At 37.1% G+C, this 17,686-nt stretch overlaps 1 protein-coding gene across 1 annotated transcript in view; it reads right to left on the bottom strand.

Moving 5' to 3' along the window:
- Positions 1-390: 390 nt before the first annotated feature.
- The window catches only part of prkcab (protein kinase C, alpha, b), a 65,779-nt gene continuing 48,483 nt past the window's right edge, over positions 391-17,686 (bottom strand). The window contains exons 4-17 of the mRNA XM_062985096.1: positions 14,568-14,679; positions 12,836-12,964; positions 8,827-8,983; positions 8,571-8,705; positions 7,948-8,041; positions 4,683-4,823; positions 4,196-4,369; positions 4,008-4,099; positions 3,826-3,888; positions 2,717-2,855; positions 2,073-2,153; positions 1,612-1,719; positions 1,077-1,217; positions 391-868 (exon numbers count right to left, since the gene is read on the bottom strand). Of these exons, the coding sequence (XP_062841166.1) occupies positions 701-868; positions 1,077-1,217; positions 1,612-1,719; positions 2,073-2,153; positions 2,717-2,855; positions 3,826-3,888; positions 4,008-4,099; positions 4,196-4,369; positions 4,683-4,823; positions 7,948-8,041; positions 8,571-8,705; positions 8,827-8,983; positions 12,836-12,964; positions 14,568-14,679 (1,734 nt within the window). The 3' untranslated portion in view covers positions 391-700. The remainder of the gene's footprint in view (positions 869-1,076; positions 1,218-1,611; positions 1,720-2,072; positions 2,154-2,716; positions 2,856-3,825; positions 3,889-4,007; positions 4,100-4,195; positions 4,370-4,682; positions 4,824-7,947; positions 8,042-8,570; positions 8,706-8,826; positions 8,984-12,835; positions 12,965-14,567; positions 14,680-17,686) is intronic.

Here is a 17,686-nt window from a genome sequence, read left to right as displayed (position 1 = left end):
CATGCTAAAACAGGAGCAAGGAATAACGTGATCTAGACAAAAAAGAACACACATTTAGGAGAGTTTCTGTAGGAAATCCATATATGCATATACTGAGAGTTATAAAATCTTTTGACGCACTCGTATTTTGGCACTCCAATAATAATAGATCATTCTTTTTTGATTTACAAATATATAATCTATATGTTTATATAGTTAAGAAGTTTAAAAATGGCAGTATTAGGAGAATAGGGACAACTCGAAGACAAAAAAAGCCAAGTCAAGCTTGTCAACATGCTTTGCACACAAAGAATGGCAAGTACCAGCATATTTCATATCTTTTCATACAACATTTGATATTAAAAGTAATCTACAGGAAAGATAAACTGTCTGATCTGCATATGACCTTGACCACATTGCAGTAATTCCACATTAAATTGCATTTCTAATAAATAGTGATTTGCTATACACCCCGCCAACTACACCAGCTGATCATGATGGTATCATTACTGGCAGGATGACTTTAGAACCACTGCCACCTATTTATTTTATTGCACAATAAATTTTTTTAAATACACCTGCCTTCCATCATATTTCCAATTTTCACTGTGTCATTGTGTTTAACCAGCAGCTGCCCCCTGTTGCAAATGCTCTGCTGAATGGTCATTAGCATTACACAGTTATGGAGGGTTCTTTGTTTTGGCTTCACTTCTGTTTCAACTCATACGATGCTGCCTTGCACAGACGGGTGAATAAACTGCGGATTGATGTAAGAGAAGCCAGCGAACTCGCTCTGGTCGATGTTGGCGATGACCAGTTGGTCCGGAGGGGTCAGCATTGGTTGGGTGCGTGTAAAGAACTTGTCGAAGTTTTCCGCTCCTTTGCCACACTGGAAGAAGAGAGGTACAGACTTCAAAAACATACGTATATGCGGTTATGATAGCCATGTTAAAATCTCTACTTCATTGTTTGTTTACGTAATGCCAAGCACCTTCTGTATTTCTCAGGTATTACTCTTAGTAACTTTCTATAAACAATGTGGTCTTTATTACAGCTCCAAAGACTAAATGGTAGTTTGTAAATTGTGCTAAACTTACAACTTTGGGTTTAAACGGAGGCTGAATCTCTCGGTTGGCTAGTCGTTCCCAGTCAATCCTGCGGAAGAAAGCCTGGTCCCTGATATCTCTCTCCCCCTCTGAACCACAGCCGAGTCGCTTTGAGGGATGCTTCGTCATCAGCTACAGATGTGCGTGTGAAAGAATGTGTTCAAGATATAGATTATTTATTAATTAGTAATGAAATTTAAGCATTTATTATAGCCTTAACAAGTGAAAAGTACCACACCCTCATGCTGGTGCCTCAACCAGACATTGGAATAACAGCAGCAAGAAGATATAACCAATTTGGTTGCACTTGTTGCTAAAGAAGGTGGTACAATAAGTTGAGTTTAAAAGTGCAATTTCTTTTTTTACATTGCCGATAGGCATTGCATAGCATTTTTTAACTAAAAGAGGTATCCTATACATCTGAGATCAGGTTTGCATATTATTTTATAATCCTGCAAGTTAGCATTGACAAGCTGTGCTACAATCAGTTGAAAAGGCAAGTTGTGCCTTGTGCTACCATACTCACCCCTTTGCAGATGGATACGGCTTCTTTTGTCATGGACTTGGGGTAGGAGACATTGTGCTCCATGATGGACTGGAACAACTCGTCCTCATCTTCACCGTCAAATGGGGGCTAATTTGAAACCAGTGAGAGTTTTTTTAGAAGAGTAAAGTGATGTGGAGTAATAGAGTACACATGAAAGATCAAGGTCATGGTGATAAAAAGAACTTGTCAGTTTTGTAACACTAATTTAGGTTACTGCATTTAAAGAAGTCAAGCTACAGCAATAAGGTAGTGTTTCTGTGTAGTTTTAATACATGTATTGACAATGTTGAGTTCAAAACATGATCCACGTGTATTATTCAAATCATGAATGGTACTTGATGAACATTTTTGCTACTCCCACATCTAGCAATAACGAGAGTAATTGGAGAAACAAGGAGCTTTGACTCCAACTTTTACTCCAAAGAAAAATGTCAACATACCTGACCAGCCAACATCTCATAAAGAAGAACGCCGTAGGCCCACCAGTCCACTGATTTTCCGTAGGGCTGATATGCAATAATCTGTAGAAACACAGAGCAGAGGAGAGAATATCTACATGTTTATTAAATCACAGCTTGTCACATTGTTGAAAAATATATTTATGCACGCCTTCATCTCATAAGCCCGGCTCTCAGTCTGATTTCCAATGAGCACTGACCCTTCAGAGGTCTAAATTAGAGGTCCAAACAACAATAATGATTGTAATGCAGATTAAACATGAAGTAGCTGTGTGTTTAAAGCCTAAAATCAAAGAACTATTGAAACCAGATGAGTAACATTGTGCACTGTCAAGCCAGCTTTATAACTGGGCTTTGAAACTGCAGTTCCACCTGTGGACAAGCTCGTTTATATTAAATGTGAGTAAGCAAGTGAGTTACAAGCCAGTGTGACACTGATTTTATTCCATATTGTAGCACTACTACAAGAGTCCTTATTTTAAAACATACATAATGCTGTGCATGTGTGTGCACATCTGGCGGAAGTTTGCAGCTGTTTGTATAAATGAAGAGAACAGTGCAGGTGTCCTGACATCTAGTCACCTGTCATGCCCCCCCCCCCCCCCCCCCCCCCCCCCCAGTCTTACCTCTGGGGCGATGTAATCTGGAGTTCCACAGAAGGTGCGAGTTGTCATGTTTTCATACATGTTCTCCTTGCACATGCCAAAGTCTGCGATTTTAATGTGGCCCTCTGAGTCCAGCATCACGTTATCCAACTTAAGATCTCTAGGTGAGAGTAAGGAGTAAAACAGTAAACATTTGAGATATTGTTAGTTTGTCTTGTATTAGCCTAGCCAGTTGTAGCCTAGTGGTTAGGGTACTGGAGTAATCAAAAGGTCATTTCTTTAGAAGGTAACACGGCACAGCACACATCACGCTTTTGTGCAACTACATGCTAAATGTGCTTTAACTAATATGAAGACTTACATCATACTTGCATCATATTATAATGCAGCACCTGGTACTGTCTGCTTATTCCGCTCTGTCTGAGGCACAGGATTTAAAACTGCAGTGTAAAAGAAACTTCTATACTTTTGCCCATGTTGATCAATTGTCAAAATGCTTTTACTGTTGGACACTGTTAGAGCAGTTGTAGCCTAGTGGTTAAGGTACTGGACTAGTAATCGAAAAAGGTCGCTGGTTAAAGCCCCACCACTACCACTTGTCAATGTTCAGTGGTGAAATACTGTCTAAGCAATTGAGGGACAAGGGCCTTGCTCAAGGGCCCAACAGTGACAACCTGGCAGTGGTGGGGCTTTAACCAGCGACCTTTTTCGATTACTAGTCCAGTACCTTAACCACTAGGCTACAACTGCTCTAACAGTGTCCAACAGTAAAAGCATTTTGACAATTGATCAACATGGGCAAATGTATTGAAGTTCCTTTTACACTGCAGTTTTAAATCCTGTGCCTCAGACAGAGCGGAATAAGCAGACAGTACCAGGTGCTGCATTATAATATGATGCAAGTATGATGTAAGTCTTCATATTAGTTAAAGCACATTTAGCATGTAGTTGCACAAAAGCGTGATGTGTGCTGTGCCGTGTTACCTTCTAAAGAAATGGGAAATGGTCAAATGTAAACCGCTTTTGTTTTCTCTGTGTTTACTTTTTAGCATTTTAAACACTTTGTTAATTTGTGGGTCACACCATACAATTAATAACCGGTTTTATACTAGGTATTGATTTAGACCCACCTGTAAATGATTCCTTTCCTATGTAGAAAAAATAGACCCAGAGCAATCTCAGAAGCATAAAACCTGCAAAACAGACATCAGAAATAAGCCTGGCCCACCAAATGAGTAATAGTAATAGAATCATTTTAACTGTTAAATCCTCAACCTCACTGAGTGTTTTTTTTTACAACCAGGTCTCTTACACTGACTGTGGCTCTTTAAACCTGCCGACTTGTTGGATGTGGTACATCAGGTCTCCTCCGTTAATGTACTCCATCACAAAGTAGAGCCGATCCTGCAAAAACAGAAGAAGTCACTATTTAATTTCCCCCAGTCAGTTGGGACTTCAGTTTTTACTGTATATAAAGTCACTTAAGCTACTACCACTTACCACTGTCTGGAAGCAGGAATGTAGATGGGTGAGGAAGGGTGGTTTGTCCCTCAGAGCCAACACTCTCTTCTCCACCATGGTGCACTCCACATCATCATCCTGGATCACCACATCCTTTTTAAGGATCTTGACGGCATACAGCTCCTCCGTTGATTTCATTTCCGCCAGCATAACCTGTGTGGAGAGCATTGAGAATTTCCCAATACAAGAATTTGTTTGGACAACCTGAATTCTTTATTTCCAAGTAAGCGAATCTGTTTTATTCTTGTTTTAAATGGCTTATTAAGATAAATAAGGTTTAAATTCTGGCCCCTAGGAACCTGGTACTTTTTGGCACCAATAATACTAGCTTTGCTAACAAATACATATCATTAAAATGTAAATACAAATTAAAATTTAAAAACCATTTATTATTTCATTTGTTTAGCAATAATTGTTTATCATATTAACACATAGCAGGACAAACAGTTTAAGCATCATGGCTGACCTTGCCAAAGCTGCCCTTTCCAAGAAGAGCCAGAAAGTGGAAGTCATTGAGTTGAACCCTGCCCATGTTGTTGGAGGGAAAACTGAAGCGCCGGTGGTCTGATGGAGTGATCACTTTTTTTCCTTGTCCCATCTTTGCTTTCTAAAAAACAATGTGATAATTGAACTTACACAAATATAATTATTATATCAAATTTTAACTCTGTCATTCACAGTGTGAACTAACTTGGGGAAAAGCTATGAAGCTTAACTCTGCTTTTGGATTTAGCTGATATATGGATTCAGCATATTACTGCTCCACATTAGTATCTATAGTTTTGGAATGCGAGGTTTAATGAGCTATTAGTGTAATGATTTCTTTTTTTTAAATAAAGTAATATGTAATAATAATTGTACTCACCAGCAGGTCTCTAGACCTTAACCCTGTGTCACTATTGATTATAAGAAATGTTCTAAACTTTATATCTTTGCAAATTTTATCCACAAAGTCATTTATATGGTAACACTTCAAATCCTGAGATCAACCTGTACAAACCTTTGTCTGTAAATACAAAGTACGTGTCATTATCTGCTACAACATCTTGTATCCCAGATGTGTAACATCATCTTATGCTTAGAGAATTTGGGGGCCAACTCCATATTAATGCCCTTTGTCTTGAGAAGCTCATAGTCAGGTATCCACATACTTTTGGCTATATAGCAAAAGTGTTAATTGTACGCAGGGCTGTTAATGTTTTATACTATTTGTGCTACATACAGTCGTGTACAGAGCTGCTGTTTTTAAGCATTGTGATTACAGGAGTCAGTACATTCATGATAGCTGCAGAAGTAGCTTTCAAAGGCTATTGTTAGTTTAGAATCTGTATATGACTGCTTAAACAAGATGTAAAATACTGGTAGTGGAGTATTTTTATTTACTGGTATTTAAAAGACTGGTATTTCTGGCCCCTTTGTAATAACTTATTCCAGAAGATTTATTATTTTCATTTTAATCTACCTCAATGCTGCCTTGTTATTGTGATTTAAGACTTAGTTAGCTAAAAAAAAATCTCCCAGTTATCTCCCAGTTTAAGCTTTAGGCCAAAATGGATTTAATTTAGATAATATAAAACACTGATTTTCTAATCTTTACTAAATACTGTAACTGTACAGACATTTATGTACCATGCAGTTTTAAAAATATCTTGATCCCGGCTGCTAATCAAACATGAACGCTGAACTTCACCGACTGGAATCACCAGCACAGATCTTGTGGTGTCCTCTAGTGCTGATCTTATATAAGTGCATTTTGCACAAGCATGCAAGTAGATGCAGTGAGGAGAAGTGGGCATTCAGCATTATCAGCAATACAGGGACGTTCTTAATGTTCATTTTTAGTGGTCAGGATAGAGTGCAGTGTTATTATAGTGCATTGTTAAGGATGCATGCACAAGGACACATGCTTAATCTGAGAGCTGTGTATAATGAATCTGCTATCCTCTATAGAAAACATGCATCAGACACCTACACACATACCGTATATTACAGTGTAATATACCTTCTCTTTAGTGTTTTAGTGTCTGTGCTCTGCTTATTTACTAACAATAGCAAATATACATGTGTAAAAAGAGGCTGACGTTCTGTGTGACTGTAAGGGGTGTAACAAATTTTTTTTCTTTTAAATCATTTCATTTTCATCGCTGCTTCATCCTAGTCAGGGTTGCAGTGTGTGTGTGTGTGTGTGTGTGTGTGTGTGTGTGTGGATTTGTGCTTGTATGTCGGTAAACTGCATAAATACAGTGTAAAATATTTACATTGTTAGTAAATCTGTTTTTTATTTAGTGGCTCAAGCCACAAACAAAAAATCATAAAAGAAAAGAAAATGCATCAATAAGGTAAGACATAGGGGAGGAACAGGCAGAACACAGGAGAAGCTACCTTTAGCAAGTGGAAATTTAGTTGACAGGCCTACGAGAGAGGAGAAAAACTGCAATGTTAGTTGGGTATATTTGTTCTGTGTATGCATGGACCTCAGGGACTGACCAGTGCAAATAATCACATGAAAAATGCTGAGAACAGAGGGCAGATATCTTTGACATCTGTATATTTTTACTTGTAACCTATTGGCTGCCTCACCAGTCTGTAAGTAAATGCTTTTGACCCAACAAGATAGCAGGAATATAACAAAGTTAAAAACTAACCAAAGAGACTGAGGAAATAATTCATGCTCTACAAAGCAAGTAACAGCATTATACATATTTCTAGGGGAAACATGAAATATATGGCATTAAGGTTTGAACATTGCAGGTTGCAAACCTGTAAGGTGGAAAAATCCTTACTTATTAACAGAGTAAAGTTAAAATAATAGTAGAACAAAAGCAAATGACAGTAAAGTACCTGTCAAAAGGCTTTTCTACCTTAAGTAAATGTATGGTCATGTAATTTAGTGTTTTTACTTAGATTTGGAAAAGGTGATGTAGCACAGTTGTAAACCTACCTCAACATGTCTGAACACTGAGCGTGTTGCAGAAATAAAATTTAAAATTTAGCTAAATAAAGGTTTAAGAGAATAAAGAAATTCGATTTTTAAATCTTTCTCTGAAACGGGGTTTGTACTATACACACATTTAAGTGGGATGTTAAGTTATAACGAGGTAACAGAGAATCCAAGCATCTAGACTCCAGTTTCAAGGCTCCAGGTGATGGTAGGATTGCTTAGTTTCACTAGAAAAGCCCCAAAACACATGATGAGGTTTTTTTCCAAGTCCTAGTTTCCATGGTAATCTAAGGGTTCTCATGCACTTGGATGTCAAGGCTACGTTTGACAAACGAGCATTAACAGGCATCTGCAGTTGTGCAACAAAAATCTCTGTCAAGGGAGCAAGCAAGGACACATTCAATAAAAGTATAATATATTCTCCTGGTATACTTTGACATCATTAGTAACAGATTGTGCTGTTCAGGGTCACAGTGGACCAAGAGAAATAATTTGCCTACTTCATGTTTTTAAAGTAGAAGAAAATAGAAGTAGCTTGAAAAAAAACTAGACATTGAAGGGAAAACATGTCACACTCCATTTAGACAGTAGCTGAGAATGTCTGTTACTGAAGCACCAAAACAACCATCTTTATCACCACGATGCCCAACTTGTTTAATTTGGGTTTTTGATGTGTGAAGTCAATTAAAACTGTGGTGAACATAAATAAGAAAAGTCAGGAAAATGCACGGTGTCATAAACAGTCAAGACCACATCTATTACAGACTAGGCTTGTTTAAGCTGTTCTCACCTCAAACTTCTGCATGAGCTCCAGGTTTATGTCGTCTACCTCTGGGATCGGCACATTGTAGTACTCGCCTTCCTCCTGATTTAGCATCTTATACCTGCACAGTTGGAAAGAGAAGCAAAGTAGAAGCATTTTTCTCTTATTTATCTATCAGGCAGAAGTTTTTGATTGCCAGTGAAGCAGAAAACAATCCAAACTTTAAACACTGAGCTACCGGTGCAAACCATCTGGTCAGTGGTGGTATGTTCATGGTCCCCTATCATACACATGTTGAGGCCATGTATGCCATAAGTCTTTCAATTATTTCCACAACTCATAAACTCCAAATTTGTGTGTAATGTATCTTATATAATTAACCATTTGCTGGCAATGAGTATGGCTAAAAAATCTGAACTCAATTATTAGAAGTTTGTCATTATACTTTTGACCATTAAGTGACCGTTTAACCAAAGCTACTGGCTGATTTGTCTGAAAGAACAGTACTGTTTTGGCTTCCACCTTGCTCAAGCTAAAAATTGACTCTGTAGAAGTGCTGGGATTTAACCAGCAGCCTAATAGTGATGATAATGATGGCGTGGTTGTGTTTGTATAAGTGATTTTATTTAGGGAATGACAGGTTTACTTACCAGCCACACGCTGGTGATTTGATCAGCTCCGACACACCAAATGACATGGAGCCCATAAAATCGTTTCTGGTAGTTCTGTCCCAGTCCCACACCTCTACTGACAGCCGACGGTCTTTATCTGTAGCTTTAAGCTTACTGTGAAACACACACACACACACACACTTACTTAAGATGAAATGAATGAAATAAATGAAATGAAGATCAGGATGATCATATTTATCAGAATAATTACATCTATTTCAATATTTCAACGTACAAAGTAAACGATTCATTCCAAGTGGGGTTGAGAGAGGAGCGGATGGTCCTGGTCTTCTGTTTGGTCTCGTTCTTGGGGTCAGGGATCAGCTTTAGTTTGACATACGGGTCTGAAAGGCCATTAGGGTCCATGGGAATCAGATTTCTGGCCTCGCCAACTGAAGTATAAAAAAGTACAAAGAGTACAAGTTAGTTTATCAGCAGCTGGGTGTCCTACTATGACCAACAAAGAAATACATTAGAGTTACTTAGTGTTAATACTTCAATACACATATTTATTATTTTGTAAAGAATAAAAATGATTAATTCAAGTTCCTTATTAATAAAAATAGATTTTTGAAAAATCATAACTTAATTACATTAATTTCAACAAGCGTTTTGATTATTTATATATTGTTTAAATGATGACTATTGAGGATCTTACATTCCATCAAACATACATTTACTTATTGTGAATATTGCTAAATGTGTAGTCAACATTAGTCTGCATTCTTATTAATAATTAATCTGATAAATCTGAAGGGACGAGGAGTCGCTTCGTATAAAACCAAGCAATTTGTCTGGTTGTGTCATAGAGGGCTCAGTGGAATAAACCCACTAATAATAAACAGCTGAGCACTTGATCCTTTTACCATCAGAAACACATTAGCATGTAGCTAATAAAAGGCTCTGACAAAACTGTAATCACAATACTTTATGATCGTCAGGTCTTATGCCCAAACAAAGCAAGAAAATTGATATAAGTACCCAAAAGTAATTCAACTGCATTGTATTAATATAGTTTCCCATACTTTCCACTAGTTCACCTGAGAATTTATTCATTTATTATTTCCCATTGTCACCATCCGAATCACCAGACAGTGGCGAATACCAACAGAGAGCTTTAACAGAAGCAGAGGAATGCACTGTGCTCTTTGTATTCCTCCACTACTTGTGTCCATGGAACAGATTCCATTAAATATCAGCACAGTTTGGAGACATGACTATAAAAAACCTGTTAACAAGCCTACCTGTTTTTATGGGATGGCAATTCCAATGTGCATATTTTGTATATTTATAGATCCTGGTAATTAAAGTAAAAATGTAGATGTTTCTACTAGTTTTCTAATAGTTCACCTGAGAATTTAGTCGTTTTTACATTTCCTATTGTATTTTCTCCATCTCACGGACATGAAAAGTCACTGACTGACTGATTGTATTCCTCCACTACTCATCTCCGTGCTTTATTAATAAACATTGTCGAGAACTAAATGAAAAATAGAAGACATGTGATGAACAGGAGTCTAGAGGAAGGAAAAGATTGTTAAGATGAAACAGTTTATAATCACAGATGAACCAGTGCAGAGCAAACATATTCCATAACATAGAATAACATTCTGTCTCCATGGTAACCCTGTTCAAGTCATGGAGATGAGAGAGAGATGCAGTTAAAGGACAGACTGTGTGTGTGTGTGTGTGTGTGCAGATTTCTTACAGTACACTTTTGTCTTGACTTAGAGGAATCAATTTTTCTGATACTGATAGTGTAAATGAGATGACCTCAGAAAGCTCCTCACACCTCTTATTACGTAATATAGTGCAATCATGATGGAGATGTAGACGTCTGGCAGCAATAACCCAAAAATATCACCAGAAAAAGCCCAAAAAAACAGAAAAACACTGTCTGGTGCCACAAGGAAAAATGAAATATACAATTTTAAGTTATTGCTTGGCTTGAGGATGGCACTGATGCAGATGGTGGACTGGGGTTGACACAGAGTACTTTTTCTTAGGGGCAGTGGTGGCCTAGTGGGTAGAGCTTTGGGCTATCAACTGAAAGGTTGAGAGTTCAAATCCCAGCTCTGTCATGCTGCCTCTGTTGGGCCCTTGTGCAAGGCCCTTAAACCTGTTTGCTCCAGGGGCGCTGTACAATGGCTGACCCAGAAACAAGCTGGGATATGTGAAGAAATAATTTAGTTGTACTGTACACCTGTATATGAACATATGACAAATAAAGGCATTCTTCATTGGTACACAAATGTTGTGCTAATAGCCATGGACAATTTTAGGCATTTGTCAGTAATAAATGCACAACTATTTTATATAACACACAGCAAGGGAAAGTACAAGCAGCAGGAAATTACTTGCAGCAAGATAAATACATGAGTCACTGACACTTCACGTAGCTCACCAGAAGTCAGAGGGGCTAATACCACTTAAATAATAGAAATGTATCACTCCACAGGGTTAATAGCCATGAAGACCTTCTGTAAGAATGTAGGTGTGAGTGTCTCATATTCGAGGGCTCTGGTGGGATTATGTTGTAGACATTATTTAAAAGATGATATGATCTGTTCTTATTCATGTAAACTGATAATATAAAAACAAGAGAGCACCTGAGACAAGTATCCTGTCTGCAATAGGCTGTCACTGTAACATAATTCTAGTGATGATTGTCTTTCAGATAATCAATACTAATTTTATATACATGTTCTAAAAATAAAGCATTTCGTTAGCTTTACTGTGGTAATACATGTCAGTCTTGAATTTCAGTGTATTCTTTGTTCATTCATTCTTGGTCTGTTTTACCACTGCTTTATCCTATTACGGGTTGATGTCGGCCCAATTCACTGGGTGAAAGACAAGAAACACCTCAGACAGGTTGCCAGTCCATCACAGTGTATAATCATATACTTATATTCTATTTAAGTAGTCAAAACTACATGCTTATCTCATTTAAAGAGCTTGAATGATCACTAGTATGAGTATGGTGTAAAGCTTGATAGTGATAGTAATGATAATGTAACATGACAGTGAACAAAGCAGACAACACACAATACTAATCTTTTTCTAGTGAAAACACTGGAAAATACACAATTTCCAAGCGTGGTAAAAATGAAATATGAGTAAAGGAAATACAGTGGTCCCTCGCTACTTCGCGGGTTCGCTTTTCGCGGACTCGCTGTTTCGCGGGTTTTCACTTAAATATCATTTCCATCGTCTTGTTGGCATTCATCGTCATCGTCATTTCCATCGTCTTGTTGGCATTCATCGTAATCAATCTACTGAACCTCTAGGACGTATCTTCTTCAATGGTGAGTACCCATATCAAATTTTAAAAATTACGTATCTAGGTTTAAGAGTTTAAAACACTTTTAGTGTACAGTATGTATGAACATTTAAGGAGTGTTTTAAAAGAAACAGGTACAGTGGGAAAGGTTATTAAGGGAATGGGAAAGTGTTATGTAGTGTATAAGTGAGTGGGGAGGGTTTATAAAAACTTAAAATAGTGTATAACTACTAAAATAATGTATAAATATTAAAATAGATATAGCGTCGCTACTTCGCGGATTTTCACTTATCGCGGGTGGTCCTGGAACGTAACACCTGCGATAAGTGAGGGATCACTGTATACTTTAAGGTGCAGTAGGTTTCTTGTTTGCATTGTTTTAAGTAAGGAACATGGTCAGTATAAATGTCACAAAATGGCCAAAAATATCAAATGGTGTGTGCTTTGCTTAAAATGAAGGCTATAAGGTTTTCACTGAAACAAACAAGAATATTGTCAACCACATACCCAAACAATTAGCACAAAAACAATGAGCTCAAATGTAAGTAAAAGCCAGCTATTCAAGACTTCTCTCACAACTTTTATCAAAACCAGGGAAAATTATGGTGTTTAAATTTTTTGACAGATAATGTGTATATATAATACAACAATACTGGGTGTGTCAAAATTATGCAAACACTAATGGATCTGTTTCCCGTGAAATGTGTGTCCGGGCTTTAAATGGTACTGCTGCTCGCTGGTTTTTGTGTGTTGAACATGATGGAGAACAGGTTAAGACTGTCCTGTAAATCATCTTACACATATAAAGTATGTTTTGTGAATAAATGGTTTTCGCCATTCAAGTGTTAACATCATTTTGACTCACCTGGTACATTAAATATACACATAAGAATTTTAAAAAATTGACATAATTTACTCATCCCATCAGTCAAGGCTTCCGTGTGCATTTTAGCAAACCCACCTGTCAAATGAAGTTTGTCCCCGCTGACCTCAATCTTGAGGAAGAGGCGCCCTCGGCGCTCGGTGTGGTCAGTTCCGCACAGACTTGGCACATTCATCACACACTGTTTATGTACATTCATATCACAGGCTGAAAGAAGATGAGAAAGAGATTTCAATATAAATATTGCAGGGGAAGCATCCTTATGGTAGATGGCTAAGGCTGCAGGAAATGATTTTGGCACTTGTGCAGGCGTAGGAGCAGGAAAAAAAACAAACAAAACCTCTTGAACCGATACTTACACAACAGATCCAGACGGGCGCAGGTGACAGATTTTTTTTCAGACATGTTATAATAATGTTTGTCCCTGCCTGAGTGTAATTGGACAGATACACCGTACCACAAGTCCACAAAACACCAGGAGCATGTTTTTGCAAGCATGCTAGTATTTCTTTACATGGAATCTGCTGCAACACGTTTAACTATAATCACCACAATGACAATATACTGTATTTTCATCTGATTCCATTAAATGTGCCATAATGAGGGAACTGTGGCTGAACAACAATCCAAAAAAAAAACATAGGATCTGGTGTCAGCAGATAGGAAGAGGATTCTGCTTCAGTTACATAACAAGCACCTGTGTATAATATACACCAAATCCTGTTCTACCTCATTATAGGAATTAGAGCTGGAATATCCCTCACATGCACAGATAGTCAGTCATTCATCCCACAGCCACTGCTGCATTTTGGAGAATATACCACCATGTTTCTACTCCAATTTCAGATTTCTGAATTAAGTAAAACACTAAAATACGTGAATTTACAGAACAAATAAAAACATTTTGACTCATTTATGCATTTTATAATTGAATGCTGTTCCATTGTGGGTTTTCCTCAAGTCTGGGATCTTTGTTGGATTTCGGGATCTTTGGCTCATGTACATCTAGATATGATCCTAAAATCTAGTTAAAATTAAAAGCACAGCCTTTGTTACTTAAAAATGGTAATCAGTATCAGACTCTGTGTCTGAATGTTTCTTCTTGAGTGCTTCATTTACAAAATAGAAAATACCTGTGGGCATTTCTGCCTTTAATGTTGCCAGGTTCTTCCTGAGTAAAGCTTTTAGGATATTATGATTCCCTGCAACTTCTTTATAAAAGCACTTGTCATAATGTTTGGCAATAAAATGCTATATGCATTGTCGCTGAATAAAAGCACTTTGTGAAAGAGCTGTACTTAAAATTGGTTGACTTCCGTCTGATCTTATTTGTAATTTTTATTCAAACCATCTTGCTTTTGACGCTGTAGAGCTGTTGAAACATCTGGGTGTCTAAATACTTTTGGTCATAGTTAGAATATAAGCATCTGCGTATCATCAGAATGCAATAATTAAAATCTTTCTCATAGAAAGAGACAGAAAAAGATCATCTGTAACAATTGTCTGTAATTATTCTTTGTAATTATTCCACATGGCCTCTGCAGGATGTTTTCACTGTTTACGCCGTTCCCACACCAGCTGGATGAAAGCTTCTTTTCTTCTAAATACTTAATGTTTGACAAAATATGTGCTTCACATAAACACTCAAGTGCCCTGAGATTTTAATACTAAGTGAGTTTTATTTTATTATAATTTGATCAGTCATGGTTATGCACACATGCTGCAGATGTAGCAGACAGAGATAAGGATAAACAGATCTGAGTATTCCATTAATGCTAATGGTTTGGTATACATGCTAACAGACACTTACTGTCACATTTCATCCCCTGGTGGATGAGTCCATACAGCAGCGAGCCACAGTGGTCGCAGAAGGTGGGGCTGCCATAAGTGTGAATCTTGAACTTGTGTTTGCTTCTGGGGTCCTGCAAAGACAAAGCAACAAGAGTCAGTATATACAGTCCATAAAGGGCTTTATGAAAAAAAATGTTTTATATGTTCCTGGTTAATACCACAGTATCTTAAGCAGGGGTAAAAAAGGTATACTGGTATGGTCATTGACCATAATAAGGTAACTTGTAATATGTGTAATTTACATGACGCTACCTAGTACAAACAAAATCCACTTATTTTGGAGTATGATATGTTTATGATATGTATTGTAATATTTATTAAATAATTTGCTAATCATTAAGAAATAGAAGTTATGTATCAATCTTTGAAACAGTTTATTCTTTTGTCATTTTTACCACTGGAATCACTGGGCGCAATGCATTAACACACCCCAGACAGGACGCCAGTCCATCACAGGGCCTCGATCACCCCGACCCAGCCAATCATGTCTATATGTAGATGCCTGACTGGCTCACAGCAGTGCTGTTGTTTCAAATACATAAAACAATGATGTTACCACCTTTTTGTAATCTGACAAGATAACAAATATTAATTTAATAAAATAAATTTAGAAATGAGTGGAAATACACTATTTATAGTAGTAAGAACTTCAAATAGCAAACTAGTTAGAGATGTTTTGGTTAGCTCTCAAAAAAATTTTTTTTAGCTGAACACTATTACAGTATCTGCCCCATTTATGTCCACCAAAAATGTAATATTGGGTTGTACGGTTACCACACCATCCCACCACCCCAATCCCAACCATACTTTAAGCTTTTTTCTCTATGCTAAAATAATATTGACCATTGTAATGTCTGCTCTTACATTCTGCTCTACTAAAACGCTGTATTCCCCATTACATAATACAGAATGACCAAAAGGTCAGAAGATCAAAAGTCACTGGAACAAGATTTGCAAATCTTAATCACAAGTCTGTGGTTTTATTTAATAGGAAAGGTTTGGTCTAAATGAAGCAACTAATTAATCTGCCTCTGACAGGTGAGAATTTAAATTAGCTGCAGCTGAAGAATAAAGGTCTCCTGCTGCATAACCAAATTTCAACTTAAATCATCTAAAGCTTTTATCCAACACACCAATAGCATACAGACGGTACTCTGTGTGCCAGGACTTTGTGTGCTTTGTTAATGTATAAGATTTTGGAACATTAAGTCAGGATGAATAGAAATGGAGTTGTAATCTGCTTGGATTGTGAATTACTGATCAGGTTTCTTGTTTAAAGATTTAAAAAAGTAGATAATGGTTTAGTCTCAGCCTCAACCGACAATCAAATCTATATTGCACATTTAGCTAAAGCTAATTACAACATCTTTTAGAGTGTAACTTTTTAAATACAGTATTAAAAGGCAAAATATAACATAAAAACCTGGGTATTACAATTGCAATCTGTCTCTGTTGATACTCTCTCATTTGCTCTTTATTGTTGAAACAGAGTGAATTCAATTTGTATGAATCTAATTAATGAACAATGGGGCTTTTTTGCACAAGAACATACTATTTTTGCAATAGTTTATTTTGTAATAATTGTAATTATGTTCTGTATTTACCTATAATTAATTGATTACATAGATGCGGATGCTTCCTTACATATATGCCGATAGCAAACACATTTGTCTAGAGTTACAGAGTGATTCAAAAAAGTTTCTTTCTGACTGCACTCTACATCTGTATACATCTGTATATGCCATTTAAAGTCAGAAGTTTACATTTCTTGTAGACCCTGACCTAAATCCCACAGGGCTTCAGGTTTTTTTAGTGTTGTAGAAAATGGCATAGAAAGCTTAAGAATGTGATTCAACTTTGTGGCATGGCCTCTTAAATTTTTGTTAATAATAATGATTAATTACAGTGGTTGACTTCTCTATGCCCATTTAAACAGTTCTAGTTTTATGCACCTATTCAAATACAGGAATAAGTGGTCTCGTTGGGACAGAAAACCCAAACTTTCCCCTTTAGCTGAGTCGAAATTTGACTGGACAGCAAAAACACCAAAAGATTTGCTATGGGCATATGCTAAACCAGATTTGCATACTGTTCTTGTGCATTCTTCTGTGTGTGCTGTCAGCCACAACACAGACAATTTCACATGCAGTTAATATATAATGCATATAATGCACATACAGAAAGTTAAGGGGAGGTAGCTTTTTGGGAATCTTAATAAATCAAGAGTTTTTGTATATGAATTTAAGGTGAACAGTTCTGCTGGCAGACACACATTACTCATCTATCCCTGCTTATGTATCTTTCCTGGTGTCTGTTTATTATTGCATCCTTATATACTATTTCTTAAAATGTCTCTTTACATCACAGCAGCAGATTTGATAGTGCTAATAATAAATAGATGGAAAGAGTGAAAGCTCATTATCACTGGTGGAAGAAAAAGAGTGAGAGAAGGTTATTCATTCTTTCAATTTCTTTTTCTGCCAAAAACGATAAAGGAAAGATTGATGGGAATGAAGGCACTGTTGAAAAGATGGAGGGGATTCTACAGCTCCTAAAGTACTGACTGCTGTCTTCCTGTTGTAGCTGATAAGTAAATTCAGATTTCATACAGAGATACATTTAGTATTGCTTGTTTTTGTATTAATTCAGATCTGACCTCCAGCCAAAGCCTGCAGAGCTTCAGTTCTGATCTGTTCTGGTCTGTGCTATAAAAGGCAACCAGTAATAGACGCGTCAGCACAGACCCCCTGTTTCTGAGCCACCTGGCCCTGCACCCTAGATGCACCGAGCCAGTAACTCTACCATCCTGTAAACAGACAGTGTACATTATACTGCCTATCTGGACACCCCTTCTACTTATCAAGCTTAAGGTTTTTTAGTCACACCCATTACTAACAGGTTTATAACATCAATTATATGGAATTAATGATTAACTTTTTTAAATTTGTGGTAGCAGTTTTGGGGAGGTCTTTTCCTGGTGCAGCAGGGTCCATAAGGATATGGTTAAATCAGCCCTGACTTTAACCCCAATGAACACATTTTGGGTGAATTAGAACACTGATTGTGACCCAGACTTTC

The sequence above is a fragment of the Trichomycterus rosablanca genome, chromosome 22 (assembly GCF_030014385.1).
Source record: "Trichomycterus rosablanca isolate fTriRos1 chromosome 22, fTriRos1.hap1, whole genome shotgun sequence".
In the NCBI taxonomy this organism is placed as follows: domain Eukaryota; kingdom Metazoa; phylum Chordata; class Actinopteri; order Siluriformes; family Trichomycteridae; genus Trichomycterus; species Trichomycterus rosablanca.
The sequence above is the reverse complement of the archived record's forward strand: the minus strand, read 5'-3'. Positions and strand labels throughout refer to the sequence as shown.